At 35.9% G+C, this 20,555-nt stretch overlaps 1 protein-coding gene across 4 annotated transcripts in view; it reads right to left on the reverse strand.

Annotated features, from left to right (window-relative positions):
- Nucleotides 1-705: 705 nt before the first annotated feature.
- Nucleotides 706-20,555, reverse strand: part of NAB1 (NGFI-A binding protein 1) — a 43,944-nt gene continuing 24,094 nt past the window's right edge. For 3 of the 4 annotated variants that reach the window (XM_082630751.1, XM_082630748.1, XM_082630749.1), the window contains 4 exons: nt 9,589-9,678; nt 7,204-7,366; nt 4,781-4,897; nt 706-3,221 (listed from right to left, as the gene is read on the reverse strand). In XM_082630751.1, coding sequence (XP_082486877.1) covers nt 3,133-3,221; nt 4,781-4,897; nt 7,204-7,366; nt 9,589-9,678 — 459 coding nt within the window. In that variant the 3' untranslated portion in view covers nt 706-3,132. The remainder of the gene's footprint in view (nt 3,222-4,780; nt 4,898-7,203; nt 7,367-9,588; nt 9,679-20,555) is intronic. The other variant, XM_082630750.1, reaches the window with a different exon arrangement.

Here is a 20,555-nt window from a genome sequence, read left to right on the forward strand (position 1 = left end):
ACTAAATGTGCTTTCTTTCACCTATAAAGTATCTACTACCATAATGCCTACTGCACACAGAATGCAGTTAAATGTCAGTTCCCTATTCATCCCTCTGTAACACACTGAAATTTGGATTTTATCTGAGTGGTAATAGTTCCCATTCAACTAGGTATTGGGCTCCCAAAAGGCAAAGACCATGTCTTATGTTTCTTCTGTGGCCTCCACCCTCACCTGAGTGCGTGGCTCAGCACTGAAGCTCTTTACTAATCTACCAAACTCATCAATTACAATTTTGTTGCAAAGCTTCTGCTCATTCTCTACCACAGGTTAGTTGAACTTCATATACTTAGCCCTTAATACTGAAACCAAATCACATTAACACTTTGCAAATATTAACATATCATGAATGTTAAATCCTAATGTTCTCCCTTTTATTTATCAATGTAGTTGGTTAGACATGGTGGGTAGTTTTCAAAATGTCTTTGTAACATTCTCTTAAGTGAGAAGAAAATAAACCAAATTCTCTCTCTGACAGACCAGAGTACCTGTCTGCCAAAAAACTTTATAAAAATGAAGGTAGCTGACAATAATATTTAGTCTCAAGGTATAATAAGCCCCTGGCCCCTAACACTCAAGCCCAGACCAAATGAGAGAGGGGAGACAGGTAGGCTAATACTACTGTGAGGAGTGCTACGCAGAAAGCTCTATAAACAGAGATAAACGTGGGGCACACAAAGTCTTTATTGCCACAGGAAGCAGCTGCACTCATCCCACCTCACCAACAGCTTTAATAGTCACAGAAACGCAGACTTCACGTAACAAAGTACAAAACAGACTTGGGGAGAAATGGTCCCTTGGACTATATTGGTTGTAATACTGAGGTAACCAATTGACCTTGTTCAGTGAAAATACCTCTAACACAATGAAAAAAAATCAACTAGTTATAACATCCAATTCATATATACAATTCAAATAAAAATATATATTATTTGCTTCAATGTATAGCAGGTTTAATACATTAGTGTTTACAAAATAAAAACTGTATTCTACTGAAATTTTTCTTGTGCTTCCCCCTTATCACTAAGCATGAAAGACCAGAAAAGTATGATACTAAGGAAACTTATTTATGATTTAAAGATGCAGTTTGTGCGGTCATGAAAGATAAATATTAGTTGTAAGATTACCACATCTTTAAAAATTTTTGCTTATTAAAATCTACAAACTTGAACCATAAGACACAATTAAAAAAAACCCCACAGAATTTCTCAAAATAGATTAGAATACGGGAAACGTTTCATGAAACTACTGAGATACTAACCAGTTCTATGGCTAATATTAAAAACTGAACAATCTATGTAAATTGTATTCATACTATTTCTACGCACAGTGAACAATACAATCACAATAATCAATCTCAAGCTAGCAACAAAGTTGCAAGGTCCATAAAAAGCTTCTTCAGTGGGCAAAACACTATGATACAATTAAAACATTTAGGAAGGAAAAAAAGCCTTTTAATAGTATAAAAGTTGTTTACTGGTGTTTCTACTGTAAAGCTATTCTACAAATCAAAATGAAAAAGCAATTATATACGTGACAGTGATCAGAGACTACAGTGCAGACATTTCATCTAACATTTGGCTGATGAATTTTAGTATAATAGATTATAATTTAATATTTTTTACATAGTTATGACCTAGAGCAGAACCGAAAACAACACAAAAAACACATATTCCAAGTCAATACACTCTTCTCAGCAATATCTGGGTTTAGATGAATCTGGAGGAAGTAGGTAAAGCTGTCAAACATCTTCTCTTAAACCAACAGAAAAAATGTAAATTGGTAGAAGTAGTATTTGTTTTTCACTATGGATTCCAATGTGAAATTCTAGTAAGTATGCAAGTATGTTATTAACATTTAAGCACACCCTCATATATAGGCATACAACCCATTAATTAAATAGGGAGAATTAAAACAGATTTTCAAGTTAAAATGAGTTTTAAGAAAAAACTGCATTCATAAATCTGAAAAGTATACGAAAATGAAATTGTAAAATAAATAATATGTGTCAACTAAACCTCCATAGAAATATGCCTGCAAATGTGGATGCACTGATTGTCTAAATTTGTGATGGTCTGCATGGGAAGACGTTCCCCAGGGAGAGCCATCTAGCTTCTCTGACTCTGGTGTGTAGAGAAGAATTTCTGGATATAAAACAGTACTTTACTATATATTATAGCCTTTGTTAACAGTCACCATCCTTATCACATTTAGGGTTAACTTACTATGTCTTAATCTATATAACACATTCTGAAATAATAATTTTAAGTCAAGGCTTTTACACATCTGTCCACTTGTTTCTAGTTCTCTGTCCAACTAATAGCTTCCTATTTTTGTTATACCTTAAGTAGCTATCATAAAATGTAACCTGGGTCAACTAGGTAAGAGAGGTTTTTCTACTCTATTGCTCATTTTTTGGACCTTACTCCAGTATTTATTAACTATGTGCCTAATTAAGCCAGTAAGAATGACATTTGACTACTAAGAAATGACACATTTCCTATTAAACAAAATCAATTTTATCAGATATTAAATCTACAACATTTTCCTGACTTAAATTGAGTATTTGCTTTCCATTTTTCCAAAGTCATTGCAACTTTGCCAGTAACTACATCACTTAAACTTTCTTTTTTATGACTGCAAAGATTCTAAACTCTGACATACAATAATATTTACGCAAAACACACTTAAAGTAGACAATGAAATTTCAAGTAAGATAAACTGTATCCACACCTATTGGCCCAAACAGGTCTCAACATCTAGATTTTACTTCTATAAATTATACAAATACATTGTACATTCTTAAATAATTAATGCTTACAATATTAATTTGTAAGCCTTTCCACATAAAATGACTTACAGAGGAATGTGGATCAGTATTTCTGTTACAGATTATAACATTCTCTTAATTTTCTTTTGTGGCTGTAGTTCTGTCTTCCTGGTTTCCACAGATTACTGTATCAGTCCTTAAGCTTTGGCTATGAAATCTGTTTGTGCTGAATGAGGCAACATTGGTTATTAAGGCTTATTTCTATGATGGAGCATTATCCTTAAATCTGATGCCATTTCCAGAGAACAGTGGGAGAATCATAGCTATCTTGAATCTTCAGGCTCTGTTTTGATGACTTTCTTTTCTAAAGTAAAAGCTGAGTGAGGGTAGTCTTTTAAAATCCCCAGGCTCTCTGTATAGAAAGAGAAACACAAAATGTATTGATACTTTAAATCAATGGTCACAAAAAAACAAACTCAAACAAACTTATAAACAAACCCCCAACCTCCAAAGCAAGCAGTATCAATTATTCATGACTCTGCAATTCCATATAAAATTTTTATGTTTACAGAGTTGAGGTTAAGAGTTTGGATTCTGGATTTATATTCCATTTCTGCCAATTACTAGCTGTATACTCTCTGGGCAAGTTACACACCTCTCTAAGCCTTAGTGTCTTCATCTATAAAATGGGGATAGTATCTATACAGGGTGATATGAGACTTAAATCATAAAATGTATGTAAAGCACACAGCATATAGAACCTACTGAATTTTATTTAATGCTTGGTCCAAAGTGATACATAAAATATATAAAATAAAACTGGTCACTCGTATACAACAAAGTTACTGTCTAAAATATTTACTATCTATCAATGAAGACATGAGGCAGAGAAACAACTTCCATGTTTAAACATGGAACTATTTTTAAAAGTTTCTCTAGCCATGAAACCTTAAGGTGGGAGAAATAGGGATAAAAGAATGAAGATTCTATTTTCCTAAGGACTCATTCCTTGGAGTTACATGAATAATTATTTCAACCTCAAACAAATACTACAGAATGACAATAAAATGTAATATTTACATGAAGTACTAATACTGGGGGATACACACACACACACATACACACACACACACACCTTAAAAAGGATTCTAGAAAAGTAACCAACATTAATAGCTTATCTGAAATTAGGCAGTTCACTTTATGAATTCCCTTTCTATACAGAAATTCAGCATAAGAAGAGGAATAAAAATAGTAGCTACCATTTACTGAGTTCCCATCAGCCAGGCAATGCATATAGGCTATCTTGTTTAATCCTCATAACTATTCTATGAGGCAGAAATTATTTCTATTTTACAGATGAAACAACTGACTTCAAGTAACTCCTAAAGTTACTTTAACTCAAAGATTGGATGATACCAGATTCTTTCAAATGGTGTTGGTGTCTAATACTTTAAGTCTGTATAACTCATTTTACTTGGATAAAAACATGAAAACACCGAACTATAATAAGGAACAGTTTGTCCTTTTATGGAGTTCAGTTTACTTCTGAAATACAAATATCATCCCCCAAATGCAGCTGCAGGAAAAGTTGAGATTTTGGTACACAAGGTTTTCTTAGCAGGACAGCAAACAGTCCATATTATGAAAGGCTGGAAAAGGGAATTACATAACTGAAACCAGCCATTTATTATCTGGTTCAGTATTGTGTATAAAGTCACCATTCATGTAATAGCTAATCAAAATAATCTCAATCTTCAAGAGCTTTTCCCTGTCAGTCCTTTGGAATATCATGTTCTCAAAAAGACTGGCTATTAATATGGCAATCTATTACTTCCAAGGGGAGAAAACGGACTAGTAACATTATTAGTAATGACCCTTTTTTAAGGAGGGGGACAGTGGAAGTTAGGAGATTAGAATGGAAAGATGCTTTATTCAACTATTACTCCCTCTAATCACATTCCACATTCTCACCTGATGAGTGGGACTTCGCCTCACTGGAGTAATGTCTACTCAGCTCCCCATCCACCACAAAATGATGGATTTGTCTGTTCTGTAAATTAGGCATTCGGAGGTTCAAAGGTCTTTCGCCTAACGAAAAGAAAAAAAAGCAATATGAGTAATTAAATACGCATCATGGTTTTTCTTAAAAATAAGTTTTCACAAATCGCCTGAACACTCCTTAGGAAATAAGTAAGGAAAGTCAACAGGCACTGGAAGAATTTAAATAGCTGGAGAAATATCTAAAATAATAGTTTAGGAGGAAAATGGCAACTCATGCTAGTCTCAAGATTTACCATTCTGCCAGGATATTTTGAAGAGCTAATCACAAACTAAACAAAAGACTGAGATTTCCAGTATGCACTCCAACTCTGGCAGATAATGCATCACCTCTGTAGGGCATTTTCTTACTAGTGCAACCATTTTACCAAGCCAGGTCATTAACCACATAACAACAAATACTACAGAGACAGAGATGGCTTCAAGCCAATTGCCCATTACTAGAACAACAACAACAACAAAACCTATGGCAAATCCACGAAAAAATATAATTAGAACAGATATGGTAAAAAAGGTTTCATATGCCAAATCATACTCTATCATAAACCTAAATCCATCATACTTAGCAAATTGTTGCCCTACACTGGATTATCCTGGGGTCACAAATTAGAGTCATCCAATCTTTCATTAATGCCTATGCATCTTAACTCCAGTTTTTTTTAAAAAAAATTAACTAATTAATTAATTAATTTTTGGCTGTGTTGGGTCTTCGTTGCTGCGCGTGGGCTTTCTCTAGCTGTGGCGAGCAGGGGCTACTCTTCATTGCAGTGCGCGGGCTTCTCGTGGTGGCTTCTCTTGTTGCAGAGCACAGGCTCCAGGCACAAGGGCCTCAGTAGTTATGGCTCGCAGGCTCTTGAGCCCAGGCTTAGCAGTTGTGGCGCACGGGCTTAGTTGCTCCACGGCATGTGGGATCTTCCCGGACCAGGGCTCGAACCTGTGTCCCCTGCATGGCAGGCGGATTCTTAACCACTGCGCCACTAGGGAAGTCCCTTAACTCCAGTCTTAACTGTCAAGGATGACTGGAGAAGTTAAACAAGACTTCTACTAAAAAGTTTCTGTAATATTTTAAAAAGGAAGAATGTTCTTTGCCAGTACTCTGATCTGCTGATGTGTAATGTTTTACTCTATAGTTGAAGAATGTTGGTTAAGATGGTATTCTTACTTAGAAACAAATCTTATTTTTTTGACTACAGTAACCACTCTCTGACAAAAGTATAATAATACATAAAAAAAGGTCCTACAAAATTGTTTTTCTTCAAACACTATCACTATTTGAAACTAGAGGATCTATTTCTATACCTATATGCTATACATCTCCCTACACTCAAGTGCAAGCTCCAAGGGAGCAGGGACTTTATCTTATTCACTGCTGCATTTTCAGTGCCTAAAAGTGTGCCTGGCACATAGGAGATACTAAAAAAATATTTGTTGAATGAGTGAATGACAATGACTTGAGATTTTCTTCACATGTGGATACAAAAAGAATGAAATAATTTTTAAAGTAGTAAAAATGCTCATGAATCAAAACTTTCTACACCTGTGTTTAAGAGAACAATTTCCGGGCCTCCCTGGTGGCGCAGTGGTTGAGAGTCCGCCTGCCGATGCAGGGGATACGGGTTCGTGCCCCGGTCTGGGAGGATCCCATATGCCGCGGAGCGGCTGGGCCCGTGAGCCATGGCCGCTGAGCCTGCGCATCCGGAGCCTGTGCTCCGCAACGGGAGAGGCCACAACAGTGAGAGGCCCGCGTACGGAAAAAAAAAAAAAAAAAAGAGAACAATTTCCAAAGTATACACCACACAAAATATTTTCATAGGGACTACAGGCCAATGTGAAGCCTGAAAGACAAAATTTCTACAAGTCTCTCCATTCTTATACTGTCTCTTCAAATCTCTGTACTCTGTCGTAGTACTTTAGAAGCAGTCACCACATTCTCTTAGGAACCAAATGTTATAAATTTCAGACAAATCTGTTTATGAAGTCTAAAAAAATCCAAAGTTTTAATCTTTTAAAAAACGATAAACATCTCCCATGGAATCCATTTCTTCAGGAAAAATGATCTGTACTGTTTACATCTCCCATTCCCATCCACCCTCTACAAAATACATGTCAATCACATGTGCCAGCTATTGTTTAGGGATAATAAGGTTAAAAAAAAAACTCTACAAGTTATATTTGCAGGAAGAATTCTTTCCTTTTTAGAAAAAGGGACAATTTAAAAATAAATTTTGATAGAGAACCTATAAAATATCAAGTTTAAAAAATCAGCAATTTTTTGTTTCCCTTGGAAGTGCACAGAGTAGCTGGCTCTAAAGGTGTGGGTCACTCTAAAGATGTACCTTGTCCATCAGCATTATCAGAAGTCAAGCCATTAGGGCTGTGCTCTTCTGAGCTTTGCCTGTAAAGTCCTGCACACAGTCTTCTTTCAGCATGCTGCAGTCTGTCATAGCCAGCTTGGGTGCAAAGGAACTCCATCTGCTTTGCCATCACCTTTTCAGGCTGCTAGTAAGTAAAGTGAAAATAAAGTAACTAAAACATTCTAGGTTTTTTAATGGTTTAAAGATGCCAATTTCAGACTGCAGCAAATATATTTAGTAGTCATTAAAATTAGTTCATACTTCATGTGGTATACACGTTCCATAAATATGCACTGATGTCTATATCATCATGTTAAAACACAGAATGTTAGATTTTGTATGAAAGGAGAAAAGCTTTCTGCGCAATCCTGTAAAGAGAATTCCATTCTAGCTCAAAAGCAAAATAACCTTAGCTTTGTTTTCTAAGATACCGAGTCCTTTTAAAGATTTTTTTAAAAAGGAACCTCAGAGCAACAGCAACATCTGTTATAAACTGCTTCTAAAACACAGGGTGAAGTCTTGGCATTTTTATTTTAGGATCTGGCACTACACAAACTCTGATATGATGACAGTATATTTGGGGGAGAAAAGGTGTAAAACGGCTGTATAGAAGAACAAGACAAACACACCTCCCTCTAAAATTAAGCAATGCAAATTATGCAGAAAAACACCAGTGCCAATGAGGATCTTCACCTTCATCATGGAATGAAACTGCAGTATTTTCCAACCCATCATAAAAAGACGTTTTAAAGTACACAATTAGTTGGCTGACATATAAATTTATCTCTACATGTGTTCTCTAAGTCCCTTCTCTATACACTGCTCTTAATTACCTATGTGTGATAATACCTATAATAGTCAAAGCAGTGATATTCTGCCAAGGAGGTAATAGTCAAAATACACAGACAGGAATCACTGCCATGCTATATAGAAGAGCAATACAAGGCATCTACTATATAAAATTATATATATGTTACAAACAATCCTGATTCACAGTAGTAAAAATCAATAGGTGAAATATATTAACTCACAGAATAGGATGAAAGCTTATACTATTATTCTGAATCAAATAAACAAATGGATAAAGAAGATGTGACACATATATACAATGGAATATTACTCAGCCATAAAAAGAAACGAAGTTGAGTTATTTGTAGTGAGGTGGATGGACCCAGAGTCTGTCATACAGAGTGAAGAAAATCAGAAAGAGAAAAACAAATACCGTATGCTAACACATATATATGGAATCTAAAAAAAAAAAAAAGGTTCTGAAGAACCTAGGGGCAGGACAGGAATAAAGACGCAGGTGTAGAGAATGGACTTGAGGATACGGGGAGGGGGAAGGGTAAGCTGGGACAAAGTGAGAGAGTGGCATGGACATATATACACTACCAAATGTAAAACAGATAGCTAGTGGGAAGCAGCCGCATAGCACAGGGAGATCAGCTCAGTGCTTTGTGACCACCTAGAAGGGTGGGATAGGGAGGGTGGGAGGGAAGAGCAAGAGGGAGGAGATATGGGGATTTATGTATATGTATAGCTGATTCACTTTGTTATAAAGCAGAAACTAACACACCATTGTAAAGCAATTACACTCCAATAAAGATGTTAAAATAAATAAATAAATAAATAAATAAATAAATAAATAAATAAATAAATAAATGAGATCAAAAGGAACCATAATTTTAATCCATTTAAATTTGTTACTAATTAATTAATAAAATTTCAGTAAGATTTCTGAGGGGGGAATGTATTTTTCATCCTCTTAACATGAAAACACAAAACTTGGCACTACTAAATCTGACCAAAAGCAGTCACTAGTGAGAAGATCAACAGGAATAAAACTTACAGTACTTTCTAAAAGGCAAAAATGACTTTTTAAAATGTTAATTTCTCTGTACACGATTAAATAACTTAGCAGCAAAAGCACCTGAAGCTACATATTAATTAATTTTTCATTATACATGAATTGAAATGATTCAACAATAGTTACAATGTTGACTATTAATATATTATTGAGAACTAGAACTATTTTATCTCAGAGTTGTATTACACACATAATCAACATGGCTGTTTTCCTGGTATCAAGTTGCTTCTTTCTTAAGTAGAGAATCTGTATTAATTCCTACAAAACTTCAAAGAATAAATAAGTAGCAGATGTCGGGTTCTGCTCACAAAGCAAACTAAACCTAGTTGATACTGCTATCTCACTGATACAGCTGTGGATCAGATGACATTGTAAAAACAACCAGAAATAAATTCAGTCTTTGGATGAAACTGAATTTAAAACTGAAGCTAGTCGAAGCAGCCATTTATTTTTTAACCTACAGATGCTGTTATGAAATAGTAACTGGTGGCTGACGTTACCTGTGAACTAAGAGCAGCGAGTTCCTCACTCTTAGCTTTAGCCTGCTGGAAGAGTGTCTGCACGGAGTCCTGGAAATCTGGAAACCCATCCTGTGGGTCAAAGAATATGTCCTTTTTACTTTAAAATAACCATATTATCAAAAACTCAGAAAATAAAGTAGAGAAATCCACCTTAATCCTATTACCTGAATAATCGTGATTAAGATTTTAATGTACAATACTTGATTTCAGTCTCTCAAGGTATAATTACCTTATTTCTACAGTTGTAACCTCAATAAAAACATAAATGAAAAAGATTAAAAAGTTTACACATCCACAGTGTTTTACACTGGAACATAGATTTTATGATCATTGATAATAATGATTATATAACATTTCATCTGGTGGTTTGACAGTTTAATCACTATCTTCATATTGGACTTTTAGATTATTTGCCTTATTTTTGGTTTTATGAAAAACACTGCAAAAATATTTTCATGGAGACAGCATTTTCCATAGTTTAGATGATCTAATATAATAGGTTCCCAGAAGTAGAATTAGTGCAAAGGGATGAACATTTTTATGTCCTTTACATATGTTACTCAAGGGCCTTTATTGCTTTATTGTATCATAAGCAATATATGACAGTTTTCCTTGCCAGTACTGGGTGTTGTTTTCCTAATTGTTGCCAATTTATACTTTTGTTTTGATAATCAAAAAAATTTTTAATTTTGTATACTATAGTTGTATATACTTATATTTTACTTTGTGATTACTTCTATTACTATACAATTCAAAAAGACATTCTCCTTTAGAGATTTGAGAAGTACTCAAATCTACCCTCTAGTTTTCTAAAGCTTTATTTTATTGCTTCTTTTGTTTTTTAAATTTAACTCTCTATCCCATCTGGAATTTATTTTGTTATATGTAATGTGGTAAAAGTCCAAGGTAAATTCCCAATCTGAATTTCTGCGGAATTCTTCCATGCTGACTTGTGATTTCTCCTTTACCAGTTCAAAGGACATGCGATAGGGCTTTGGAATTAGAAAGACCTGCACTTGTGTTCCGATTCCACCACCACTTACTAGCTACATGACACTGGATGAGTAACTTAACCTTTCTGAACTTTAGTTCCTTCATATGAATAATAAGAATAAGAGAACCTATCTATTAGGGTTGTTGTGAGATAAAGTAAATGAGATATTGCCTTTAGCATATAATAACTGCTGAGTATCAGTGTGTATTCTTATATATTCTTATTTATATGTATTCTTATATTAACTAGTATATTCTTATATTAAATATAAGCATATTCTTTTTTTTTTCTTTTTTTTTCTTTTTGCGGTATGCGGGCCTCTCACTGTTGTGGCCTTTCCCTTGCGGAGCACAGGCTCCGGATGCGCAGGCTCAGCGGCCATGGCTCACGGGCCCAGCCGCTCCGCGGCATGTGGGATCCTCCCGGACCGGGGCACGAACCCATATCCCCTGCATCGGCAGGCGGACTCTCAACCACTGCGCCACCAGGGAAGCCCGTATAAGTATATTCTTATATTAAGTAGAGTGTACTTGGGGCACTGTACTCCTGCACAACACTTCAACTTAAGTTATTTCCATTTTATACCATACACACACACACACACATATATGCAAATCCGTTTACTAATTTTATCAAGGTTTTTTTTGGCCTGTTTAGTGCTCCACATGAAATTTATAACTACAAACATCATGATAGCATGGTTTTACTAACTTTACTGAAACCTACTCAAGGAACCCTCAAAGACATTGTCATTAACCTCCAAAACATTTCTCTCCTTGTTTGATAAAGCTGTATATTTGTAGCAAAGGGTGAATAATGAAAAACTGAAGTTGTTATATAATAACAGAGCAGAAAAAGTTGTAATAATAACAAAATATGTACCTTATTTGAAATATGAAACACTGGTTCAAAGATTTTCCCCATTGGGGTTTTTTCAAAAAATTATTTCTCCACTGCAAATCTCATGTTTTCAAATACTTCATCTACCAAAATTCATTTCCTAGGTAATAATTAATTTCCCATTTTTTAAAATTCAAAGACATGAAATAAATAATTAGAATCAAGAGCAAATAAATTTAACATCTTGAAATAGTCTTATGTAGCTCCATGGTGGGTTATACAATCAGCCTTTTTAAATTATTAAAAATAGCCACCTTTCTAGGCCCCTATAAGACCAAGGACCCTGGGCTTAGAGGAATGTATAGAATATAATCATTAACTGAGCTAGAATGAATTTTATACAAGTGTATGTACTTGAAATCTAAATGAAAAGTGCACTTTTCTTAGTCATTCCATTTTTCTCCTAAGAATTTACTTAGGCCTAAAAATCCAGCTTTATCTTTAACAAACTCTCCTTTAATTTAAGTTCTAAAGTTCAGTGAGGCAAGCTAGTAGGAGATTTAGAAAACGACATCAATAAGAGCAGCTATCATTTTTCAGGTGCCTACAACGAACCAGTTCCTGACTATGTTCTGTAATTTACTTATATTGTCTCATTTAATCCTCACACAAACAACCCTGGGTTTCCCTCATTTTATAGCTACAGAGATTAGCTTCAAAGCCTATGCTAAAATCACAAAATTCTTGAGTTGCCACCTTTATGAGACTCACAACAGTAAATAGGGGCATTTCTTTTATTTCCTTTACTTTAGAAGACAGATCCAAAAAAATATTGCTGTGATTTATGTCAAGGAGTGTTCTGCCTGTGTTTTCTTCTAGGAATTTTATAGTATCTGGTCTTACATTTAGATCTTTAATCCATTTTGAGCTTATTGTTGTATATGGTGTTAGAGAATGTTCTGATTTCATTCTTTTACATGTAGTTGTCCAGTTTTCACAGCACCACTTACTGAAGAGACTGTCTTTCTCCACTGTATAGTCTTGCCTCCTTTCTCGTAGATTAACTGGCCATAACTATGTGGGTTTATTTCTGGGCTCTCTATCCTATTCCATTGATCTCTGTGTCTATTTTTGTGCCAATACCATACTGTTTTGATTACTGCAGCTTTGTAGTATAGAACTACCATATGACCCAGCACTTCCACTCCTGCTTATATATTCGAAAGAAACAAAGACACTATTTTGAAAAGATACATGCACCCCAATGTTCACAGCAGCATTATTTACAATTGCCAAGATACAGAAGCAACCTAAGTGTCTACCAACAGATGAATGGATAAAGAAGATGTGGTATATATATATACAATGGACTATTACTCAGCCATAAAAAAGAATGAAATTTTGCCATTTGCAGCAACATGGATGGATGTGGAGAGCATTATGCTAAGTAAGTCAGACAGAGAAAGACAAATACTGTGTATCACTTATATGTGGAATCTAAGAAAATATAACGAACTAGTGAATATAACAAAAAAGAAGCAGATTCATAGATATAGAGAACAAACTAGTGGTTACCAGTTAGTGGGGGCATAATATAGGCGTGGGGAGTAAAGGTACAAACTCTCGGGTATAAGACAGACTCAAGGATATATTGTAAAACATGGGGATATAGCCAATAATTTTATAATAACTCTAAATGGAAAGCAACCTTTAAAAACTGTATAAAAAATAATTTTTAAAATAAATTTAAAAAATTCTTTAAGAAAATTTTTAAAAATGGGGGTTACCACAGTACCCAGCTAACTTCAGAACAATTTTAAAGAAGCAAAAAGTTCTTGAAAAACACTCAGCACAATGTGTGGCATGCAGAAATTAACCCAATAAATGTTTGTTACTGATACTTACTAGGTTAACCCAAAAAGCCACCAGATTTAATCAGAGTAAAACAATAGCATGCTGTAAGTGATATTACTATATCTCTGTGATACAGGGGGAATAAGATAAATTTTAGAAATATTTACATAGTATAGATATCTTAGAGAATGAGCTAGGCATTTAACACTAAAACCACCAAGAGAATATTGACTATATTGGTGGGGAACTATTTTAGTGAAAAAACAATGGAAATCTAGAAACACTTGTTTATTCACTCAATCTTGTTTGCCTAACAGGTTCTATCCTCTGAACTCAGTGATGGGGATACAATGACTCCTGCCCTCCCGACAAATACAGTGTAGAAAGGGAAATGGACAAAGTGATCCAGAGCACAGGGGAGTCACTGTGTCAGGGAAGGCTTCCCAGAGGGCATGATGTCTTGGTTGAGACTTGAAAGAAAAGAGATCTCTAGGGAAAGAGAGCAGCTTTATATAAAGGCCTAGAGGCAAAAAGAACAAGATACCCTTGAGAAACTGGAAAATACTTAATACGGTAATATAGGTAACACAGGGAATACACTAAGAGGGAGTGGTCTGAGAAGCTGGAAACCCAGGGCCAAATTCTATGAGGCCTTGTAAGTCATGTTAAGAATTTTAGATTTTATCCTAAATGCAAACAGAAGTCCTTGAAGGTCTAGGGAAAAGACTGATCAGATCTGCATTAGAAAACCCAATCAGAATGAGATGGGGACAATGTACTGGGGGAGGGGCGTCCAGGATGGTGGTTAGAGGGCTGTAGTGAAGACAGAGACTAGTGGCCTAGTCCCACACAATGGCAGATGCAACAGAGAAATACAAGAATTCCTGAGATATGGCTTAGGCAACTGTGAGTTTGGTGATAACATTCACTAGACTCAGAAACTCAAGACCAGGAGGTTTGAGGAGAGAGCAGAAAGTTGATGAATTTCGCTGGGGACATACTGAGTCCGATCTGCTGCTGGTGAGACCTCCGGTAGGCAGATGCACTGACTCTGGAACCTGGGGTAAGGTCAGGGCTGGAGAACCAGATTGGAGAGTTCCAGCCCATGAGGCCCTGAGTGGAGTGAGCCCAGGCCAGAACCCCCAGGAGCTCGAATATCTCAATATTATCTTTGATGGAGCTTGCAGAAGGAGAAAGGAGTGATCTAATCTTCTCATGTTAGGAACCAGAAGTGTAATATCAGGCAAGAAAATTAACCTCATTATTTCCGGTGTTCCCAGTTTTTAAATGGAGATTAAAACACAGCTTAACTGCCCAATGGAGATTTGTGGGGATTAAATAAAGTAATGCAAATAATAAAGTTTGAAAAAGTATACACTGCTATACAAATATATGGTTGTACCATTATTAGGATTATTAACCATGAGAATATTGAAAAGCTGGAAGGGGGAACTTCAAGCTCTACATGCGAAAGTTTTTAGAAAATGGACACTGCTCCATCATTAATAGAGAGAAATACAAGCATGCAATAAGAAATAAATAACAATAAATAACACAGATCAGTGGTCTCTCTGCAACTGGGTACATTACTCATTCCGATTTTCTCTCAATCTTCGACAGTTCATAGTGCATGGGAAGACTACTGGACTGAGTAGCTGTTACTTCATGACATATAAAGTAGGTTTGTACCCCAAAATATAGGACTTAGAAATAAAAGTGAGAACATTCCCAAGAAAATGGTCTCTTTCACATTATGTTTGCTACAGGACTCTTTTTATATGTCTCTGAAGCCTTTTTCCCAGGAACCAGCTGTACCATGCTATGAGCAATTTATCTTCTTGTCATATTCTTGGCTGCTGCCATTAATCACAGTGTTCCCTTATGAGACTCTGAGGCTAAGCACTGAGAAAATAAAAGATATAGGGTGGGATGCTGTTCATGACCTAATTACTCTCATCGCATTGGTCTCCACCCCCATTCCTCCTCATCCTTTCCACCAAATACTAGCAAGTTGCTTTAAAACACTGCTTAGCTATCTTTAAAACAACTTGTTCCAACAGATGTTCTCGGCCTCACACGTGCATTTTCCCTTTCTCTACTCACACTTTCTATATGAATAGCAGATTGTAATGCTTCTGTTTTTCTGATCCAGAGGGGAAGAGTCTACATCAGATTAGACCAGCTTTCTTTTCAACAAGCTTAGTAACAGCGTAGGTGGGTATTCTGACCCTCTTCCCTCCCCCTTCCTCACTCTGCCACCCCCAACCCACTGGAACTGCTAGCAGATGTTTCCTCTAAGTCTTTCTTTTTCAAGCCCCGATTCTCTGACTTTCTGGGCTCTATTAAGAAACTTCATTTCTTTCATCCAGTTATCTCTGATTACTTTGCGCTCCCAGCCCACACATGATGAAGAATGCTGTCACCTCTCATCTCTTTGCCTAGTCTCCAGTAATTTCAGTGAACGAAGAAAACTGACAGACGAGAAATGAACAGTAACCGTCCATTTAGTCAGCTACCATCGCCAGGGCTGAGACTGGTTGTTTTACACATCCTTCCTCTCTTCTAATACTTATTATACTGGAGGCAATGACAGGGTTTATTCATAGGAGATGTTCTTGATGAAAAAGAAAAGATATCAACTGAATCCACTTATAACTAATTTTAAAAAAACTGAGAGGGAGACGAGAGCCAGGGACTTTGGCTCTTGATTTTTCATCTCCTTTAACTAGTAGTCAAGCCATCTTAAATATGTTCTGTCACAGGTAGAGTATAAATAAGTCAAACTAATTTTTCTTGATTTACTGTTTATCTTCCCAACACACTGTTTTTCTTCATTGTAAAAAATAAGTTATGTCAAATGGTGATATCTTGTATTGTTAAATTTTCTACTCAAAATGTATAATTGTTGAATTTCCTTGCATTAGAAAATAACTGTGATTCTTTCCCCCTTCTTCAAAGACTACCAATCCTGTGCACACTTTGCCCTGCTTACCATACTAGCAGGAGGAAAGGTATAATCCAAATAGCGTTTTTCACACCTAAGATGCTTTGTGAATGCTCATTAGCACCCAGGAGAGTGGTATTGCTTTGAAGTTTAGAAGTCAGACCTAGACTTGAAGCCCTGGCTCTGCCACTGCAATGTGGAAAGTTGGGCAGGTTACCAAGCCCTTTCTGAGTCTTTCCTTGGCTGTAAATGGAAATCATAAAGCCTCCATATAGAGTAGACAGGTCTGTGATGATTTCAAATGCCTAGCAGGGACAGGCATACAACAGATTCAATAAAAACAGTTATTTCAAAAAAAAAAAAAAACAGTTATTTCTACAACTGACCCAGAGCTGGATTTGAGGCCTCTGATCAAAAAGAAAAGAGTAAGCATAATCCATTTGCAGTTTAGCTGAAAGCAGATTCACACAGAAGGTTGTATTCCAGGTGGACAAGCTATTCATCTAGCCTCAGTAGGATATTCCCAAACCTCACGTACTGACATATAGGGCTAAAGAGGCTTTTCTTAGAGGCTGCATTCCAAATGACAGGCTACCCTAATAAGGCCTCCTGAAGTTAGCAGGCTTTTTTCTCTGTGACTATCTCATATATTCTAGGAACTATAAAGTTCAAAATCTCTGTTTTTTAATGTCTTACATGCCCTGTAGGAAGGAGCACTATTCAAGGACAAGAGATTATCCTGAGTACTTCACAACATATACACTGATACTAAACAACGACAACAACAATGACAATCAAATAAATAGTTAACTGTCCTTAGGGCAGGAACAACCTACTATACAATAAGAGGAGAAAAATAAGACAAGGATTTTAAAATTTCATTTCACCCAACCCTTCACAAACATCAGAAAAATACATCATTTAGCAATAAGTAAACAACTACTGAGCTTGAACAAAGCACTAATTTTTTTTAGTGTATACTCATGCACTGAAAACGGCATACAAGAAAACGTTTCTCTTTCCTTTACACGTCTATTTTGAGTTATTTCTATGTCATCTACTGGACATGACATTTCTTTTTGTTCTCTGATCTTAAAAATGATCTTTTTAAGACTGAAAAAACTTAGCAACTTGGCATGTATGCTCATTGGTTGCTGTCAAGGATTTTGGAAAAATAAAGATGAAAAGGAAGAGAAAAAAGTACTCATTAATTTGAGCCTAGTAATTAGGAATCTTATACTGCTTTACAGTGGGCTAAGCTTAAGTTTATTTTTATATTACTTTTTCTTAATAGAGAGTTAATAAGCTAAGAATCACAAAACAAATAATCAAATAAGACAAACAGTATGTTCAAAGAACTCTAAAATCTTTGTAGTTTTACTTATGACTGTCCTTTGTGTCAGCCACATATTCTGGACAAACTGGTCTCATTGTTCTCTAAACACACAGAGTATTTTCTTACCTCTGTGTCTCTGCCCATGCTGGTCTTTCTTTGCAACTCCCCTCCACCCTCGACCCCACATCCCTACCTTCTGAAATCCTACCCTTCTTTTAAAACCCAGCTCAGATGGTATCTCTTCAATAAAGCCTCCTCTAATCTCTCCTCATGCCAGAAATTCTCCTTCTCCCCAGTAGACATAGAGAAGGTAGACATAAATAAAGCACTAACGCTTGGTGAAAAATCTTCTTAGGGGAATAGTAACCCTATACGACCAATACTAACTACCTCAGTATCAGCTTCCACAACCAAATGAACAGCTCCAGTATCTTGAATGTGACTTAGAGTATACCACAAGAGAATTTAGACAGCATTTATGCCAATATTGTGTATTTTGCAAAGGATTACACATTACACTATATACATGTGTAGGTATACACACATGTATAACACACACATTTTGCAGATATTGATGCTCTGCAAAACACAAACTTTTTTAAAAAACTAAGCAAAAATAAGACAAAATTAAAACAAACCAACAAAAGTAAACTACTGTCCTAAATTCAAAGGTAAAGTCGCTATTCATTTCTGGGAAACAAAATCAAGAGTTTAGTATAAGAACATTTACAGACACCTGGGGTTGATTAGTCACTTGTCTATTTAGGAAGAGTTAGAATTGTTATTCACAGAAAAAGGAAACACTGATTATCTTAACTCTAAATCTGCAACTGTTCAAATGGCTTTGTGATGTCTAGTAAAGTAACAAACTAATCATATAGAACTATAATTCAATTATCTCTAGTGGAATATAAAGGACTAGAAGGGTCACATCTAATGCTATAACCTAACACTGTGAGCTCCTAAAAAGAAACTCACAACACTGTAACTGGATACAAGAAACAATTTGTTTACATTTCAGATCAGGGCCATTGAGAGGGTCAGAAAGACTTATCAACACAGCCTAACAAGAAAACACTATAGCTCCAAGAGTCCATGAGATTCATGATTTCAAACTTCAACGTTCACTAGTGACCTCTGAAGCTAGACAAAACAGGGCTTAAATGTGAGAACAGCTTGAGTCATGATGACATGGAGAGCCAATGGTGAGAAAGAGGCGGACGTAATTTCTAACCTAGTAGCTGCCTACTTTTACTGGCCATTGGGTAGGTTTTGTACCTTCTTTCCTCTAAATTCTCCAATGGCACATGCCTTTTAGCAGTTTCTTTGTTTATCCAATTTCCCTTTCAGTGGTAGAGTCACTAACAGCTAAATCCACAGGGATACTCTCTTACTCATTATCTTGAGATGCAACAGGAGAAAACTGTTTCACTAGTTAGCTCTTTCAATGGCCTTAGATCATTTCAATAAATTTTTTGAGTGGTATCTGAGGCTAACCCATCTTAAACATTATTCCAGAGCTAACAGTGAGATAGATTACAAATATAAGCACAATTTTTTAAAAGGTGCTCGTTTTGGACAACATTTTTCTCTTCTTTGAGAACTACTGCTTGGGGCTAAAGCTTTCAGAAGTCAAAGATGTTTACCCATGGCCATTCATCATTTCACCTAACAGATTTTATTAAGTTCTATTAAGTGCAAGGCACTATTATAAACTAAGTAAAAGTAGTGGATAGACAGATAAGAGCTCTATTGTCATCTAATGGGGCAGACCAATAATAAATTAAAAATAAATATATAATAGTTTCAGACACTGGTAAGTGCTATGAAAACAAAACAAGCCAGGACAAAGAGCCTTAATGTGATGTTGGGGTAACAGTGCCTCTCTAGAAAGGGAAGCAGGGAAGTCAGAGGAAACTCTCTGCTATAAACTGAAGCCATGTGAAGATCTACAGAAAGATCTACAGAGGGGGAACAAACAGAGAGGGCTGAGGCACAAATGAGTTTGACGTGTTCCAGGAACAGAAAGTCGGTCAGTGGAGCTGGGACACAGTAAGAATGGGGAAGTGTGGTAGCAGGTGAGGTTAGAGATGCAAGCCAGAGTCAGATCATGCAGGGTCTTAGATGCCTCAGGAAAAAGCGTAGATTTTATTCTAGGCACAGTAGAAAAGGGATTTATGTTTTTAAAAGATTAACTCTGGCTTTGGTATAAATGAAAGATTATTACATACAAACAGATGCTACTAACAAGTTACTAGTAAGAATAATTTGATGATGGAAATTTAGGGTAGTTAAACATAGCTTGTTTTCTTTAACTTGAAATTAAATAATGAATGGCTAAGAGTACCGACCCCCATCCCCCGCCCAAGAAAAAAAGGAAGGAGTTTCCTGACTTCAAACTTCTGCTCTGCTGCAGACTGGCCTTTAAAAAAGTACTCAATCCAAATTAAGGAGCAGTCATTCTGAAACCAGTTCTGAGAGCCCTAAGAAAAACACATTTTTCTTGCTCAACTCACCTTACGACTCGCAGGTCTAAAATCAGAAGGACTGCCTCAACCATGATCCCCTAAAAGAGGCTTTTAATTACAGTAAAGTCCCCATAACTTGCAGCCACTAAACTGTCACTTCTCTCAGATATTTAATATAAAGAAATTAAACCTTAGCTCCTCTCAGTCTATTTGATAAGATGACTAATGATGTAAATAAAATTATAAAAGGAATAGTTTAACCAGTAAAGAGTTTTAAATCTGTAAGAAACATCTATTTACAAATCAACCTTTGATAAACTGACTGGACATCAAGCTCATCATTGTTGTTTCCTTCTAAGAACTTTCTGAGTATCTTAGTTCAAATTACTATAGATACTTCAAAGCAACTTCAAAGCAAATTCTATATAATTTTTAAGATTCTACAATTCACATTTTTTCACTAGTTGATGGGAGCATTCTTTTTTTTTAGTTTGAACTAGTAAGCAAACA

This window comes from Mesoplodon mirus (genome assembly GCF_964341445.2).
Source record: "Mesoplodon mirus genome assembly, chromosome: 8".
Taxonomy (NCBI): domain Eukaryota; kingdom Metazoa; phylum Chordata; class Mammalia; order Artiodactyla; family Ziphiidae; genus Mesoplodon; species Mesoplodon mirus.